Raw genomic sequence first — 17,701 nt, forward strand, 5'->3', positions numbered from 1 at the left:
CTTGCTTTTAGGTTTTGGAGTTCAATAAGATGTGTTATGGGTTTCATTAAACATAAACTGCAAGAACCTACAGGAGCACTGGGCACAACAGAAGACCCCAGCACAGCTGCAGGTGAAGTGTTTTTTTACCTGGAAGGGCCGTTTGGGGCCCGGAATGGAGGCAAATGAGCAGGTGTACCACTTTGCTGCTTACTGGGGCAAGTGCCAGGATGGAGGTTAGTAGGGAGGGGTGAAAGGACAAGGGAATTATGGAGGGATCAATCCCTACGGAAGGCAGAAGGGTGGGAGGTAACGATGTATTCGGTGGTAGCATCCCTTTGGAGGAGGCGGAAATTGCAGACAATGATGTCCTGGGTGTGGAGGCTCATCAGGTGGTAGGCAAGGACAAGAGGAACTCTATCACTGTTAGAGCTGCGGGAAGATGGGGTGAGTGCGGATATTTGGAAAAGAGAGGAATTGCAGGTGAGGACAGCATGAATGGCGGAGGAAAGGAAAGCCTGCTCTTTAAAGAAGGAGGATACCTTTGATGCTCTGGAAAGGAAAGCCTGCTCTGTAAAGAAGGAGGATATCTTTGATGCTCTGGAAAGGAAAGCCTGCTCTTTAAAGAAGGAGGATATCTTTGATGCTCTGGAAAGGAAAGCCTGCTCTTTAAAGACGGAGGGTATCTTTGATGCTCTGAAAAGGAAAGCCTCATCCTGGGAAGAGATGAAGGAACTGAGAAAAGGGAATAGCATTTTCACAGGAGGCGGGGTGGGAAGAGGTACAGTCCAGATAGTCATGGGAATCAGTAGGTTTATAAAAGATGCTGGTCAGTTTATCTCCAGAGATGGAGACAAAGAGATTGAGAAAGAGGAGGGAGGTATCAGAAATGGACCAAGTGAATTTAAGGGGAGGATGGAAGTTGGAGGCAAAGTTGATGAAATTGATGAAATCAGCATCAATGCAGTCATCAGTGTAGTGGAGGAAGAGCTGGGGAACTTGGAACATGGACTGCTCAACGTAGCCAATGAAAAGGCAAGCATAACTGGGGCCCAGGGCTACTCCTCGAGTCTGGAGAAAGTGGGAGGAGCTGAAAAATTGCTGAGGGTGAGGACCAGTTCTGCCAGATGGAGGAGGGTGGTGGTGGTGGAGAACTAGTTGGTTGTTTTATTGAGAAACTTGTGGAGAACTTTAAAGCCTTCTCGATGGGGATTAGAAGCGTGTGGGGACTGGACATCCATGGTGAAAATGAGGTGGTCAGAGCTCGGGAATTGAAAGCTAGTGAGGAGGTCGAGAACGTGGGTTCGCAGAGAAGGTGTGGAGGAGGATGGAAGGGACATTGTCGAGGTTCATCCCCAGCAGCTGCGTAACTGAGGACTCTCTGATCTACGGGCTGTTCCCGGGGATGCACACGGAGACCAACATCCGGTGCTACTGGCAGATCATCAACTCGGTGAAAGACGCTCTTTGGTCGGCCCAAAACTTGATGGTCTACCAGCACATGGAGATGTCCGTGGGGGAATGCTGCCGACTGGCACAGTCTCGGCTGCAGGAGTACGTGCTGAGGGACGCACTGAAACTCGGTGCACCCACCGCAAGGGCCCGGTGGGGAAGGACGGGAGGCAGGGCTTAAGGGTCGGCACAACATTGTGGGCTGAAGGGCCTGTACTGAGCTGTACTATTCTATGTTCTATGACCAAAGTCTAGGGTTCTTCTCCCGCGTGAGTTGAGGGGTAGGGGCCCAGGGTGTATACCCCTCAACAAGGGAATGTAAATATGGAATAACAGAGTGCCACCTGGGTGGTAAAAAGTGTGGAAATGTAAAGACTGTAATGGAAACATTTGTGAAAGACTGAGAGTCATTGAATGGTTTATTGTACATATGAAGTATATTTTGTCTAATAAAAAAAATGACAAGTGTCATGGATGTAGGTGGGAAGGGACTCAACCAAGAATGGAGTTGAGGTATGAGGAGGTGTGATGCCATCATCCCAAGTCCCGCACACGGTTGCCAGTTACCACCCAGTCCTGACTGATCGCCCCAATCTGGGAGTTTGTGAAACTATTTGATAGAGGTGTATGAAATTATGAGGGGTATGGATAAGCTTTTTCCACTGAGGTAGGGTAAGTCTAGAACTAGAAGGTTATAGATAAAGGGATAAGGGTGAAATATTAAGAGAAACATGAGGGGGAGCTCTTTCACTCAGAGGGTGGTGCCAGTGTGGAATGAGCTGATGTGAAAGTGGTGGATGTGGGTTTGATTGCAGCATTTCAGATGGGATACCAGGATGGGAGGGGTGTGGAGGACAATGCTCCAGTGCAGGTTGGTGGGACGAGGCAGGTTAATAGTCCAACATGGACTGTTTCTGCACTGTAATGCTCTGTGGCTCTCGCCCTGGATGCCAGTCCGGTGCCTCAGGGGAGCTGTGCCCACAGTCAGCAGTGGTGGGAGTGACCCCGTTCTTTGTCCAGGCCTGGCGTCTCCCTACCTTTCTTACTCTGTGGGGTGACGGACGGAGGAGGAGTGGAGACTTTCAGCGCCAATCCGTAGGCTCCCCGGAACGAGTGGCTATCCCGGATAATGAACGCTCCCGGATCCCGGTCCTTCAGGAGGCCAATTGCTGCAAAGGGAGAGGCGAGGGGCAGAAGGGGGAGAGGGATCAGAGGGGTTAGAGGGAAGGGAGGAGCAGATGGGAGGGGAGGGAGAGAGGGACATGAAAGAGGGGTTAGATAGGAGGAGAGGAGTTACAGGGGGTGGAAAGAGGGGTTAGAGGCGAGGGTCAGAAAGGAGAGATAGAATGGAGTTAGAGAGGAAAGAGGGAATGGAGGAATAGAGGGGTTAAAGGGAAGGGAAGTGGAGGAGAGTGGAGAGAGAGAGAGGAGGGAAAGGAGGGTTAGAGAGGAAGGAGAGAGGGGCGTGACAGAGGGGTTAGAGAGAAGGAGGGAAGAATTAGAGGGGAGATAGAATGAAGTTAGGGAGGAAAGACAGTGGAGGGATAGAGGGGTTACAGGGAAGAGGCAAACAGAAGAGGAGGGAAAGAGGGGTTCGAATGGAGGGACAAAGGGGAGGGAGGAGTTAGAGAGGAACGAGAGAGGGGTGAGAGAACCATCATATAAGATTATTCTCCCAGGCAGTTAATCTGATAAGCTATTCTGGTTAGCCCCACACCCCACCCCCTCTATCTATTACCCCCATGATTGCATTGTAAACATTTTAAAACATTTTTATAATGCTGTTTACATTGTGAAAATGCTGACATTTATGTGTTTATGCACATTTTATTCCATATCCCCAGTTTAATCTCAAACTTCATTTTTATGTAATTGTTTATTCTTTCTAGTTGTTGAATGCTGCTCACAACGCCACACCCCACGCCCAGCCGTTCCTGGTAGCAATCACAAGTGTAACTGCGAAGAAAGCATGGCAGTGTTTCTACTTCCTCAGCAGTTTGCAGAGATTTGGCACGTCATCAAAAGCCTTGGCAAACTTCTATAGATGTGTGGTGGACAGTGTGCCAACTGGCTGCATTACGGCCTGGCATGGGAACGCCAATGACTTTGAGTGGAAAATCCTATTAAAGGTAGTGGATTCAACCCAGTACATCATGGATAAAACCCTCCCAAACACTGAGTACATCCACATGAAACGTTGCCATAGAAAAGCAGCATCCACCATCAGGGATCCTCACCACCCAGGCCGTGCTCTTTTCCCGCTGCTGCCATCAGGTAGAAGGTCCAGTTACCTCAGGACTTGCTCCACCAGGTTCAAGAATAGTTTCCACCCATAAGACCATAAGTCGTAGGAGCAGTCCATCGAGTCTGCTTTGCCATTCCATCATGGCTGCCCTGGATCCCACTCAACCCCATACACCTTCTTTCTTGCCATATCCTTTGATGCCCTTGACCAATCAGGAAATGATCAACTTCTGCTTTCAATAGACCCACAGACTTGGCCTCCACCACAGTCTGAGGCAGAGCATTCCACAGATTCACTACTCACTGGCTAAAAAAAAATCCTCCTTACCTTTGTTCTGAAAAGTCACCCCTCAGTTTTGAGGCTGTGCCCTCTAGTTCTGGGTGCCCCCACCATGGGAAACATCCTCCCCACATCCACCCTACCTAGTCCTTTCAACATTCAGTAGGTTTCAATGAGATCCCTTCCCCCGCATTCTTCTAAATTCCAGTGAGTACAGGCCCAAAGCTGCCAGACGCTCCTCATATGTTAATCCCTTCATTTCTGGAATCATCCTCGTGAATCTCCTCTGGACTCTCTCCAATGACAACACATCCTTTCTGAGATATAAACCATCAGGCTCTTGAACAAAAGGGGATAACTACACTCATTTAAGGACTCTTTTTATCTGTTATTTATTGCTATTTATTTATTATCTGCACTTGCACAATTTGTTTACAGTTTACAGTTCCTGTTTACAGTTATTGTTCTAGAGATTTGCTAAGTATGCCCACAGAAAACAAATTTCAGATCATATGTGCTGACATGTATGTACCCTGATAACAAATTTTAATTTGAACTTTGAACTTTAGGTGCTCCTTATGAACCATCCCACATACCTTGTTCTCGGGAGATATCTGGCTTGTACCAGTATTTTGAAGTGTCCTGGACGAACTTAACATTGGCTCGGGTTTCTGGGCTGCTGTCTGCGAAGATAACAAGATGGTTGAAGAACAGGGTTAAAACACAGAACAGTACAGGCTCTTCAGCCATGATGTTGCACTGACCTTTTAACCTACTCCATGATTAAGCTAGCCCTTCCCTCCCTCGTAACCCTCCATTTTTCTATCATCCATCTGTCTATCTAAGGGTCTCTTAAATGCCTCTAATGTATCTGCCTCTGCCAGCTCTCCTGGAAGATAGTTTCACTCAGCAACCACGCTCTGTGTATTTCATATTCAGAATTCGACAGGCTTCAATGAGGTCCCCTCCCGTTCTTCTGAACTCCAGTGAGTACAGGTCCAGACTAATCAACACTCCTCATACATTAATCCTTTCATTCCTGGAATCATTCTCGTGAACTCTCTCCAATGCCAGCAATTCTTTTCTTAGATAAGGGGCCCAAAACCGCTCATGATACTCCAAGTTTGGTCTGACCAATGCTTTTTAAAGCCTCAGAATTTCACACTTGTTCTTAGATTCTAGTCCTCTCGAAATGAATGCTAACTTTCCTCACCACAAACTCAACCTGCAAGTTAACCTTCAGGGAATCCTGCACAAGGTCTCCTAAGTCCCTCTGCTCCTCAGATGTTTGAATTTTCCACCCATTTAGAAAATAGTCTACACCATACCATACACCTCCTGACACTATATTCCATCTGCCACTTCCAGCATTTGCCCATTTTCCCAACCTGTCTCAGTCCTTTTGCAGACTCCCTGCTCCCTCAGCACTATCTGCCCTTTCGCCTGTCTTTGTATTGTCTGCAAAGCTGGCCACAAATCCGTCATCATTCACGTACAATGTGAAAAGAAGCAAAATCGCAACACCTGTCCCTGCGGAACACCACTCATCAGTAGCAGCCAACCAGAAAAGGCCCTTTATTCCTGTTCTTTGCCTCCTGCCAATTAGCTAATCCTCTATGCATGCTAGTATCTTCCGCGTAATACTATGGCCTCTTAACTTGCTAAACAGCCTCATGTGTGGCACCTTGTCAGAAGTTTTCTGAAAATCCAAGTAAGCAACATCCACTGACTCTCCTTTGTATCTCCTGCCTGTTATTTCCACAAAAAACATCAGCTCAGAGCTTTTACAAACACTGAACCGATTTCATAACCTACTGACTCATTTTCAAGGACTCTACTACTCATGTTCTCAGTATTATTTATTTATTATTAATATTATTATTACTATTAATAATTATTACTATTACTATTATTGCTATTATTAATAATAATATTATTAGTATTACTATTAATAATATTATAAATATATTACTATTAACATAACAAAGATGGCGATGATTGGAACCATTACAGCATTTGATAGTGGCATTGAAGACTGGGTAACTTACATTGAAAGAGTGGAGTTATATTGTCAGGCTAACGGTGTTAATGATGAAAAGAAAGCCAGTGACTTACTCAGTGTTATGGAAGCAAAAACATACGAGCTGCTATGGAGCCTGTTAACCCCTGAAAAGCCAGCTGTCAAAACGTTCAATGGTCACGTTCTACATTAAAACTGTTCTGGAAGTCAGTCTTTTCGACAATTTCTAAAGCACTTAGAATCAATTTACAACCTAATAAATTGACTGTGCTTTTTGGAATAATTCCTCAAAATATTCATGGTATTTCTCTGTCTGACCAACATGTTATTGCATTTGTTACACTGATAGCTAGGAGGGCCATCTTGTTGAAATGGAAGGATATGTCAGCTCCTGCTTTGTCACAATGGTTCTCTCAAGTGATGCTGTGTCTCAGTTTGGAGAAAATTAGAAGTCGAACCTTTGAACCTTTATTTGATTTTGAGAAGAGATGGGGCTCATTTGCTCGTTATTATCATTTCAGTTAACTGATAGATTTCCTCCACGATCTAAGTGTAAATTTTGTTTTGATATATTTTTTTCTTCTTGTTGGCAGTTTGATGTTTATTTTTAGAAGCTTTCTATATGACGCATGGCTCCGGAGTTGTGTCCTCAATGGGATCTTTTCTTTTTCTCACTTTTCTTGCTTAGTAGGGGATTTTTTTTTATCCACTAAAATTTTCAATCTTTAAGATAATTTTTTTTGAGGCATTGTAAGTGTTGTTACTTCGATGTACCTGTGAATTTTGAATAATAATAATAATAATAAAAAGATTTGAAAAGAAAGAAAATGTTTGAGCAAATAATAGACACCCTCCAACAGCATTTAAATCCCAAACCACTGGTCATTGCTGAAAAATTTAAATTTCACAAATGGAATCAGAGCAAAAAGTGAAAGCATTTCTGAATATTGTGCTGAATTGCGCAAATTATCAGCACGTTGTCAATTTGCAGCTGGTCTATCGGACGCCTTGAGGGACAGGTTAGTGTGTGGCATGCACTGAGAAACCACCCAGAAGAAGCTCCTGGGTGAAAAAGACCTTACATTCGAGAACGCGCTGAACATTGCAATACCATTGGAAACAGCAGCACAGGGTGCTTCAGAGATACAACAAAAATCTCTGGAATATGCTTCAAATAAAATGTCGTTGAGAAGAAATGAGGGAAAGAAATATTACCGTTGTGGGAACATGTCGCATGACCCTGATGACTGTTGGTTTAAAGACAAAGAATGCAGAAACTGTGGCAAACAGGGCCACATTGGTAGAGTATGCAAAGCTAGTAAACAGCAGAAAAAGGACAAAATACAGAGAAACAAGAAACCCCAGAAAGGAAAACACAACAATGTACACAAAATAGAAGGCAGCAGTTCTGATGAAAACGACTTAGACGAAAGTGAATTGTCCTGTCTGCAACTTCACAGCGTGAAAGAGACAGATGATCGAAGAGTAATAAGGATCACTCCACAAGTGGCAAGCGTGAAACTGAAAATGGAGTTGGACACAGGCTCAGCTTTAACAGTGATCTCTGTGCACGATTACAAACGACTGTTTTCTCACATACCACTGAAATGAACTACACTACTGCTAAAGACTTACACAGGACAGAGAGTGCATCCCAAAGGTAAAATTAAAGTGACAGTGACCCACGGAGGCAAAACACAGCAGCTGAACCTCTATGTGCTGGAAAATGGAGGGCCACCGTTGCTGGGACATGAATGGCTCAGGAAAATCCAATTGGATTGGCACACTGTCAAGGCACTAGATGCGTCAACAATGGAGGGCAGCTCGGCGGGCAAGATGTCCGCAGCTCTCCTCTCACCCATTGTCGACTATTACAACGATGAGGCGGAGCTAGACAGCGTCGATGATGAGGACAAACACAGTGTCCGTGGCCGCGACGCAGATAAAGATACAGAGGATGCAAGGGAGTCAGATATTGCCAATAAGTAGGATGATGAAGACTACCTGGAAGTAAAAGAGCAGATGTACCAGGAGAAATTGACATCTCTTTAAAGACGGCTACAGCAGTTACAGGAAGTCACTTTGCAGGAGTATCAGAAAAGGATGAAGAAACTAGATCAGCAATACCAGGAAGGAATACTAAATGCTGAGCTTTTTCTGTAACTGGAGACAGAACAAGTGGAAAGGAATTATATTAAAGAAAGCAACAGTGAAGGAATTTGAAGATAAAAAGATTGAGTTAGAAGAAAAGAAAAAGATGTTTGAGAATGAGAGGCTAACAATGGAACTCACAGGAGATTCTATGGAGGTAAAGCCAATAATGACTAGGAAACTCAAGAGGAGACCTAATGACCTTGTTCCAATTACCAACAAAAGACGAAAACCTGCACCTGCGCAGTTAAATTACTTGTTAACAGATGAACAGATAATGGAAGATCTGCGAACTCTCAATAAGCTTAAATCTCCGAAAAGACCAGCATCTCTGTCTTCTCCTGAGCATCTTCCCAGCACTCCTGCTGAATTACCAGCACAAAGATACGAAGCACGAATAGAAGATGTAAAGTTATATTACGATCAGAGGTGGTATCATAAAGGTCAGGCTATCTATTTGGAATCTAAGGAGAATACGAAGATTGGTTCTGTAATTAGCTCAGTTGGATCAAATGAGATATGGGTAAGGAAGACAAGTGATAGCACAAAGGTGCGTATATATCTAGGACAGCTGCACAAAGGAGTCTTCATTAGATGGAGGCGATCTGCTGCCTAGAACTCTTAGCAAGTTGGAGGTGCACATCTTCTTAACTCCCTATGTTCAGAGGTCAACTTTTTATGACTTTATATGGAAATCTGTGTTAAAACAAAGTTATTGACAGACGTTACCCAGAGAGGCAGGGAAGTCCCCCTCCCAGAGACTTGAGTTATAAATGGGTCTTAGACCAGAAGTAAAAAAAAAAGGTGCTTGTTATAATTTGATATTATTAAGTTACTAAGTAAACAAATGGTAGGTGTTTGTACGTTAAGGGTAAACATATTTGTTTAGCATAGTACCCCAGTAAAAAAAAAGTTGATACACTATTAAAATAAAAGGGGAGGAGTGTACCGTATAGCCTACAGTATAATAAGGGACTACCTTATGTTTTAGTAACATGTTGTTGAATGCGCTATTAGGTGCATACTGAGCATGCGTTATTAGGCACATATTGATCTGTACGTGTGTGTTAAAGTTCGGATTCTGCCAGTAAGGAACCATGAAACTTAGCTCCCACCTCCAGCGCTTTTATTAATAGCATTGTTGTGTAGCCAGGCCACATACACAACAGATTCTATTGTATTTCTTTGTTCTACTGTGAATGCCTGCAAGAAAATGAATCTCAGAGCTGTATTATGGTGACGTACACATACTGTGATAATGAATTTTAATCTCTGCCCTGGGAAAAAGTCTCTCAATGTCCACTTGATCTATGCTTCTTATCATCGTCTGCACCGTTCTCACCTTACCTGTCTTTGGCTCCAAAGAGAAAATCCCTAGCTTGCTCTGACTTACCTCATAAGACATGCTCTCAAATTGCAGTAATCACACTGCCTGCCAGAAGGCAGCAAGTGAGACTATATCTGCATTTGATTATAGAACATAAAGGTCTTCCGGACTGCAATATTATGCAGGCTCTTTCACTTACTCCAAGATCTATCTAACCTATCTCCCCCTCAAAGCTCTCTCTTTTTCTATCATCCACGTGCCTATCTAAGAATTTGTTAAACGCCCCAAATGTATCTGAATTCTGGACCGTAAGTACATATTCGGCACATTGCAACACAGACTTCCATCAGGCCAAGCACAGATTCACACGTTCCATCCAGTCTCAGCGATAAACCATGTCCCAGAGGAGAACGACAGAACTGAACAACCCCTCAGTTCCCTCTCGTCACGATCCCCAAACGATATCACAGTGTACCATTGCATGTCTGTCACATTGAGACAACGAAAAATATTTAACAACTGTCACGCACTCTCACTTTCATTTAACTTCATCACCTCGCCCTCTCCCAATAGTCCGGCATCAATCCAATTAATCACACAACTTCCTCACTCTCCAGAGTCCTGTGTAAATCCAATTAACCTTCCAGACCTGGGTCTCCCTACAGCCTGCGTCAAAACCAATTAGTGCCACAGTCCTCACAGGCCTTTACCAATCCCATTAACTTCACTACGCCTCTCCCCTTACAGCGTTGCATGAATCCAATTAACCCACCAGCCCAGAGTCACTCCAAATTAACCTCACCGCCCCACTCTTCCTTCAGCCCTGTATCAATTGAAATTAGCTCCACAGCCCTTCTTCCTCCAACAGCAAGGAACCACACCACATCACTCTCCTAAGACTGTAAGAAACAAATTAACCCCGCCGCCCCTTTCTCTATCTACCGAACCTAATTACTAAATTGCCCCATTTCTCCTCGCAGTGTTCAATCCCCAAACTAATCCCCCTGTCCCACTCTCTCCCCACAGACCTGTGTCACCCCCCCAAACTAATCCCACTGACCCACTCTCTCCCCACAGCCCTGTGTCAGTCCCCAAACTGATCTCACTGACCCACTCTCTCCCCACAGACCTGTGTCACCCCCCCAAACTGATCTCACTGACCCACTCTCTCCCCACAGACCTGTGTCACCCCCCCAAACTAATCCCACTGACCCACTCTCTCCCCACAGCCCTGTGTCAGTCCCCAAACTAATCCCCCTGTCCCACTCTCTCCCCACAGACCTGTGTCACCCCCCCAAACTGATCTCACTGACCCACTCTCTCCCCACAGACCTGAATCAGTCCCCAAACTAATCCCACTGTCCCACTCTCTCTCCACAGACCTGTGTCAGTCCCCAAACTAATCCCACTGTCCCACTCTCTCCCCACAGCCCTGTATCAGTCCCCAAACTAATCCCACTGTCCCACTCTCTCCCCCACAGACCTGTATCAGTCCCCAAACTAATCCCACTGTCCCACTCTCTCCCCACAGACCTGTATCAGTCCCCAAACTAATCCCACTGTCCCACTCTCTCCCCCACAGACCTGTATCAGTCCCCAAACTAATCCCACTGTCCCACTCTCTCCCCACAGACCTGTATCAGTCCCCAAACTAATCCCACTGTCCCACTCTCTCCCCACAGACCTGTATCAGTCCCCAAACTAATCCCACTGTCCCACTCTCTCCCCACAGCCCTGTGTCACCCCCCCAAACTAATCCCACTGTCCCACTCTCTCCCCACAGCCCTGTGTCACCCCCCCAAACTAATCCCACTGTCCCACTCTCTCCCCACAGCCCTGTGTCACCCCCCCCAAACTAATTCCACTGTCCCACTCTCTCCCCACAGCCCTGTGTCAGTCCCCAAACTGATCTCACTGTCCCACTCTCTCCCCACAGCCCTGTGTCACCCCCCCAAACTAATCCCACTGTCCCACTCTCTCCCCACAGCCCTGTGTCACCCCCCCCAAACTAATCCCACTGTCCCACTCTCTCCCCACAGCCCTGTGTCACCCCCCAAACTAATCCCACTGTCCCACTCTCTCCCCACAGCCCTGTGTCAGTCCCCAAACTGATCTCACTGTCCCACTCTCTCCCCACAGACCTGAATCAGTCCCCAAACTAATCCCACTGTCCCACTCTCTCCCCACAGCCCTGTGTCACCCCCCCAAACTAATCCCACTGTCCCACTCTCTCCCCACAGCCCTGTGTCACCCCCCAAACTAATCCCACTGTCCCACTCTCTACCCACAGCCCTGTGTCACCCCCCCAAACTAATCCCACTGTCCCACTCTCTCCCCACAGCCCTGTGTCACCCCCCCAAACTAATCCCACTGTCCCACTCGCTCCCCACAGCCCTGTGTCACCCCCCCAAACTAATCCCACTGTCCCACTCTCTCCCCACAGCCCTGTGTCACCCCCCCAAAACTAATCCCACTGTCCCACTCTCTCCCCACAGACCTGTATCAGTCCCCAAACTGATCTCACTGTCCCACTCTCTCCCCACAGACCTGTATCAGTCCCCAAACTGATCTCACTGTCCCACTCTCTCCCCCACAGACCTGTATCAGTCCCCAAACTGATCTCACTGTCCCACTCTCTCCCCACAGACCTGTGTCAGTCCCCAAACTAATCCCACTGTCCCACTCTCTCCCCACAGCCCTGTGTCACCCCCCCAAACTAATCCCACTGTCCCACTCTCTCCCCACAGCCCTGTGTCACCCCCCCAAACTAATCCCACTGTCCCACTCTCTCCCCACAGACCTGTGTCACCCCCCCAAACTAATCCCACTGTCCCACTCTCTCCCCACAGCCCTGTGTCACCCCCCCAAACTAATCCCACTGTCCCACTCTCTCCCCACAGCCCTGTGTCACCCCCCCAAACTAATCCCACTGTCCCACTCTCTCCCCACAGCCCTGTATCAGTCCCCAAACTGATCCCACTGTCCCACTCTCTCCCCACAGCCCTGTATCAGTCCTCACACTAATCCCACTGTCCCACTCTCTCCCCACAGCCCTGTATCAGTCCCCAAACTGATCCTACTGTCCCACTCTCTCCCCACAGCCCTGTCACCCCCCCCAAACTAATCCCACTGTCCCATTCTCTCCCCACAGACCTGTATCAGTCCCCAAACTGATCCCACTGTCCCACTCTCTCCCCACAGCCCTGTGTCAGTCCCCAAACTGATCTCACTGTCCCACTCTCTCCCCACAGACCTGTATCAGTCCCCAAACTAATCCCACTGTCCCACTCTCTCCCCACAGACCTGTATCAGTCCCCAAACTAATCCCACTGTCCCACTCTCTCCCCACAGACCTGTATCAGTCCCCAAACTAATCTCACTGTCCCACTCTCTCCCCACAGCCCTGTGTCACCCCCCCAAACTGATCCCACTGTCCCACTCTCTCCCCACAGACCTGTGTCACCCCCCCAAACTAATCCCACTGTCCCACTCTCTCCCCACAGCCCTGTGTCACCCCCCCAAACTAATCCCACTGTCCCACTCTCTCCCCACAGCCCTGTGTCACCCCCCAAACTAATCCCACTGTCCCACTCTCTCCCCACAGACCTGTATCAGTCCCCAAACTAATCCCACTGTCCCACTCTCTCCCCACAGACCTGTATCAGTCCCCAAACTAATCCCACTGTCCCACTCTCTCCCCACAGACCTGTATCAGTCCCCAAACTAATCCCACTGTCCCACTCTCTCCCCACAGACCTGTATCAGTCCCCAAACTGATCCCACTGTCCCACTCTCTCCCCACAGACCTGTATCAGTCCCCAAACTGATCTCACTGTCCCACTCTCTCCCCACAGACCTGTATCAGTCCCCAAACTAATCCCACTGTCCCACCCTCTCCCCACAGCCCTGTATCAGTCCCCAAACTAATCCCACTGTCCCACTCTCTCCCCACAGCCCTGTATCAGTCCCCAAACTAATCCCACTGTCCCACTCTCTCCCCACAGACCTGTATCAGTCCCCAAACTAATTCCACTGTCCCACTCTCTCCCCACAGCCCTGTGTCACCCCCCCAAACTAATCCCACTGTCCCACTCTCTCCCCACAGCCCTGTGTCACCCCCCCAAACTAATCCCACTGTACCACTCTCTCCCCACAGCCCTGTGTCACCCCCCCAAACTAATCCCACTGTCCCACTCTCTCCCCACAGACCTGTATCAGTCCCCAAACTGATCCCACTGTCCCACTCTCTCCCCACAGACCTGTGTCACCCCCCCAAACTAATCCCACTGTCCCACTCTCTCCCCACAGACCTGTGTCAGTCCCCAAACTGATCCCACTGTCCCACTCTCTCCCCACAGACCTGTATCAGTCCCCAAACTAATCCCACTGTCCCACTCTCTCCCCACAGACCTGTATCAGTCCCCAAACTAATCCCACTGTCCCACTCTCTCCCCACAGACCTGTATCAGTCCCCAAACTGATCCCACTGTCCCACTCTCTCCCCACAGACCTGTATCAGTCCCCAAACTAATCCCACTGTCCCACTCTCTCCCCACAGACCTGTATCAGTCCCCAAACTAATCCCACTGTCCCACTCTCTCCCCACAGACCTGGGTCACCCCCCCAAACTAATCCCACTGTCCCACTCTCTCCCCACAGCCCTGTGTCAACCCCCCAAACTAATCCCAATGTCCCACTCTCTCCCCACAGACCTGTGTCAGTCCCCAAACTGATCCCACTGTCCCACTCTCTCCCCACAGACCTGTATCAGTCCCCAAACTGATCCCACTGTCCCACTCTCTCCCCACAGACCTGTGTCACCCCCCCAAACTAATCCCACTGTCCCACTCTCTCCCCACAGACCTGTGTCAGTCCCCAAACTGATCCCACTGTCCCACTCTCTCCCCACAGACCTGTATCAGTCCCCAAACTAATCCCACTGTCCCACTCTCTCCCCACAGACCTGGGTCACCCCCCCAAACTAATCCCACTGTCCCACTCTCTCCCCACAGCCCTGTGTCACCCCCCAAACTAATCCCACTGTCCCACTCTCTCCCCACAGCCCTGTGTCACCCCCCCAAACTAATCCCACTGTCCCACTCTCTCCCCACAGCCCTGTGTCACCCCCCCAAACTAATCCCACTGTCCCACTCTCTCCCCACAGACCTGTATCAGTCCCCAAACTAATCCCACTGTCCCACTCTCTCCCCACAGCCCTGTGTCACCCCCCAAACTAATCCCACTGTCCCACTCTCTCCCCACAGACCTGTATCAGTCCCCCAAACTGATCCCACTGTCCCACTCTCTCCCCACAGACCTGTATCAGTCCCCAAACTAATCCCACTGTCCCACTCTCTCCCCACAGACCTGTGTCACCCCCCCAAACTAATCCCACCGTCCCACTCTCTCCCCACAGACCTGTATCAGTCCCCAAACTAATCCCACTGCCCCTCTCTCTCCCCACAGACCTGTATCAGTCTCCAAACTAATCCCACTGTCCCACCCTCTCCCCCACAGACCTGTATCAGTCCCCAAACTAATCCCACTGTCCCACTCTCTCCCCACAGACCTGTATCAGTCCCCAAACTAATCCCACTGTCCCACTCTCTCCCCACAGCCCTGTGTCACCCCCCCAAACTAATCCCACTGTCCCACTCTCTCCCCACAGACCTGTGTCACCCCCCCAAACTAATCCCACTGTCCCACTCTCTCCCCACAGCCCTGTGTCACCCCCCCAAACTGATCCCACTGTCCCACTCTCTCCCCACAGACCTGTATCAGTCCCCAAACTAATCCCACTGTCCCACTCTCTCCCCACAGACCTGTGTCACCCCCCCAAACTAATCCCACTGTCCCACTCTCTCCCCACAGACCTGTGTCACCCCCCCAAACTAATCCCACTGTCCCACTCTCTCCCCACTGACCTGTATTAGTCCCCAAACTGATCTCACTGTCCCACTCTCTCCCCACTGACCTGTATCAGTCCCCAAACTGATCTCACTGTCCCACTCTCTCCCCACAGACCTGTATCAGTCCCCAAACTAATCCCACTGTCCCACTCTCTCCCCACTGACCTGTATCAGTCCCCAAACTAATCCCACTGTCCCACTCTCTCCCCACAGACCTGTGTCACCCCCCCCAAACTAATCCCACTGTCCCACTCTCTCCCCACAGCCCTGTGTCACCCCCCAAACTAATCCCACTGTCCCACTCTCCCACTCTCTCCCCACAGACCTGTATCAGTCCCCAAACTAATCCCACTGACCCATTCTCTCCCCACAGCCCTGTGTCAGTCCCCAAACTGATCTCACTGTCCCACTCTCTCCCCACAGACCTGTATCAGTCCCCAAACTAATCCCACTGTCCCACTCTCTCCCCACAGACCTGTATCAGTCCCCAAACTAATCCCACTGTCCCACTCTCTCCCCACAGCCCTGTGTCAGTCCTCAGACTAATCTTACTGTCCAGCGTTTGACCATGCTGACAATTGCTGATATTGGGCTGTATCTATTGAACACTTGACTCATAACTGGGTGGATTACCGTCTGCATTCCCGTCTGTGATGTCTGTGTCCCGTCTATGGCTCCCGTCTGTCTCGCCTGTGATGTCTGTGTCCCGTCTGTGCTTTTTGTGTCCTGTCTGTGTTCCCATCTGTGGTGGCTCTGTTCCCGTCTCTCTGTCCCTTCTTCACTCTCTGTGCCCTATCTGTGTCCAGTCTGTGCTCCATCTGTGCTGTCTGTGTCCTGTTTGTGATCTTTCTGTCCTTCCTGTGTCCCGTCTGTGTCTCCTCTGTGCTATCTGTCCCATCTCTATCCTGTCTGTGCTGGTGGTTGCCCCGTCTGTGACATCCTTGCTGTGGGTGGTTTACCCTCTGTGCCGACTGTATTATTTCTGCCCCGTCTGTACCAGAGAGTCACTGCCTGTGTCCATATCTGTACCAGAGAGTCACTGCCTGTGTCCATGTCTGTGCCAGAGAGTCACTGCCTGTGTCCATGTCTGTGCCAGAGAGTCACTGCCTGTGTCCATGTCTGTACCAAAGAGTCACTGCCTGTGTCCATGTCTGTGCCAGAGAGTCACTGCCTGTGTCCATGTCTGTACCAGAGAGTCACTGCCTGTGTCCATGTCTGTGCCAGAGAGTCACTGCCTGTGTCCATGTCTGTACCAGAGAGTCACTGCCTGTGTCCATGTCTGTACCAGAGAGTCACTGCCTGTGTCCATGTCTACGCCAGAGAGTCACTGCCTGTGTCCATGTCTGTACCAGAGAGTCACTGCCTGTGTCCATGTCTGTGCCAGAGAGTCACTGCCTGTGTCCATGTCTGTACCAGAGAGTCACTGCCTGTGTCCATGTCTGTGCCAGAGAGTCACTGCCTGTGTCCATGTCTGTACCAGAGAGTCACTGCCTGTGTCCATGTCTGTGCCAGAGAGTCACTGCCTGTGTCCATGTCTGTACCAGAGAGTCACTGCCTGTGTCCATGTCTGTACCAGAGAGTCACTGCCTGTGTCCATGTCTACGCCAGAGAGTCACTGCCTGTGTCCATGTCTGTACCAGAGAGTCACTGCCTGTGTCCATGTCTGTACCAGAGAGTCACTGCCTGTGTCCATGTCTGTGCCAGAGAGTCACTGCCTGTGTCCATGTCTGTACCAGAGAGTCACTGCCTGTGTCCATGTCTGTACCAAATAGTCACTGCCTGTGTCCATGTCTGTACCAAAGAGTCACTGCCTGTGTCCATGTCTGTGCCAGAGAGTCACTGCCTGTGTCCATGTCTGTACCAAAGAGTCACTGCCTGTGTCCATGTCTGTACCAAAGAGTCACTGCCTGTGTCCATGTCTGTACCAGAGAGTCACTGCCTGTGTCCATGTCTGTGCCAGAGAGTCACTGCCTGTGTCCATATCTGTACCAGAGAGTCACTGCCTGTGTCCATGTCTGTGCCAGAGAGTCACTGCCTGTGTCCATGTCTGTGCCAGAGAGTCACTGCCTGTGTCCATGTCTGTGCCAGAGAGTCACTGCCTGTGTCCATATCTGTACCAGAGAGTCACTGCCTGTGTCCATGTCTGTGCCAGAGAGTCACTGCCTGTGTCCATGTCTGTACCAGAGAGTCACTGCCTGTGTCCATGTCTGTGCCAGAGAGTCACTGCCTGTGTCCATGTCTGTACCAGAGAGTCACTGCCTGTGTCCATGTCTGTGCCAGAGAGTCACTGCCTGTGTCCATGTCTGTACCAGAGAGTCACTGCCTGTGTCCATGTCTGT

At 49.1% G+C, this 17,701-nt stretch overlaps 1 protein-coding gene and 1 pseudogene across 13 annotated transcripts in view; one reads left to right on the top strand and one right to left on the bottom strand.

Moving 5' to 3' along the window:
• The window catches only part of LOC140728114 (tensin-1-like), a 429,660-nt gene that overhangs the window by 5,463 nt on the left and 406,496 nt on the right, over window positions 1-17,701 (bottom strand). For 12 of the 13 annotated variants that reach the window (XM_073046319.1, XM_073046316.1, XM_073046321.1 and 9 more), the window contains 2 exons: window positions 4,552-4,638; window positions 2,469-2,600 (listed from right to left, as the gene is read on the bottom strand). In XM_073046319.1, the coding sequence (XP_072902420.1) occupies window positions 2,469-2,600; window positions 4,552-4,638 (219 nt within the window). The remainder of the gene's footprint in view (window positions 1-2,468; window positions 2,601-4,551; window positions 4,639-17,701) is intronic. The other variant, XM_073046317.1, reaches the window with a different exon arrangement.
• On the top strand, window positions 7,812-8,775 carry LOC140728115 (sin3 histone deacetylase corepressor complex component SDS3 pseudogene; annotated as a pseudogene).

This window comes from Hemitrygon akajei, chromosome 5, assembly GCF_048418815.1.
Source record: "Hemitrygon akajei chromosome 5, sHemAka1.3, whole genome shotgun sequence".
Lineage (NCBI taxonomy): Eukaryota > Metazoa > Chordata > Chondrichthyes > Myliobatiformes > Dasyatidae > Hemitrygon > Hemitrygon akajei.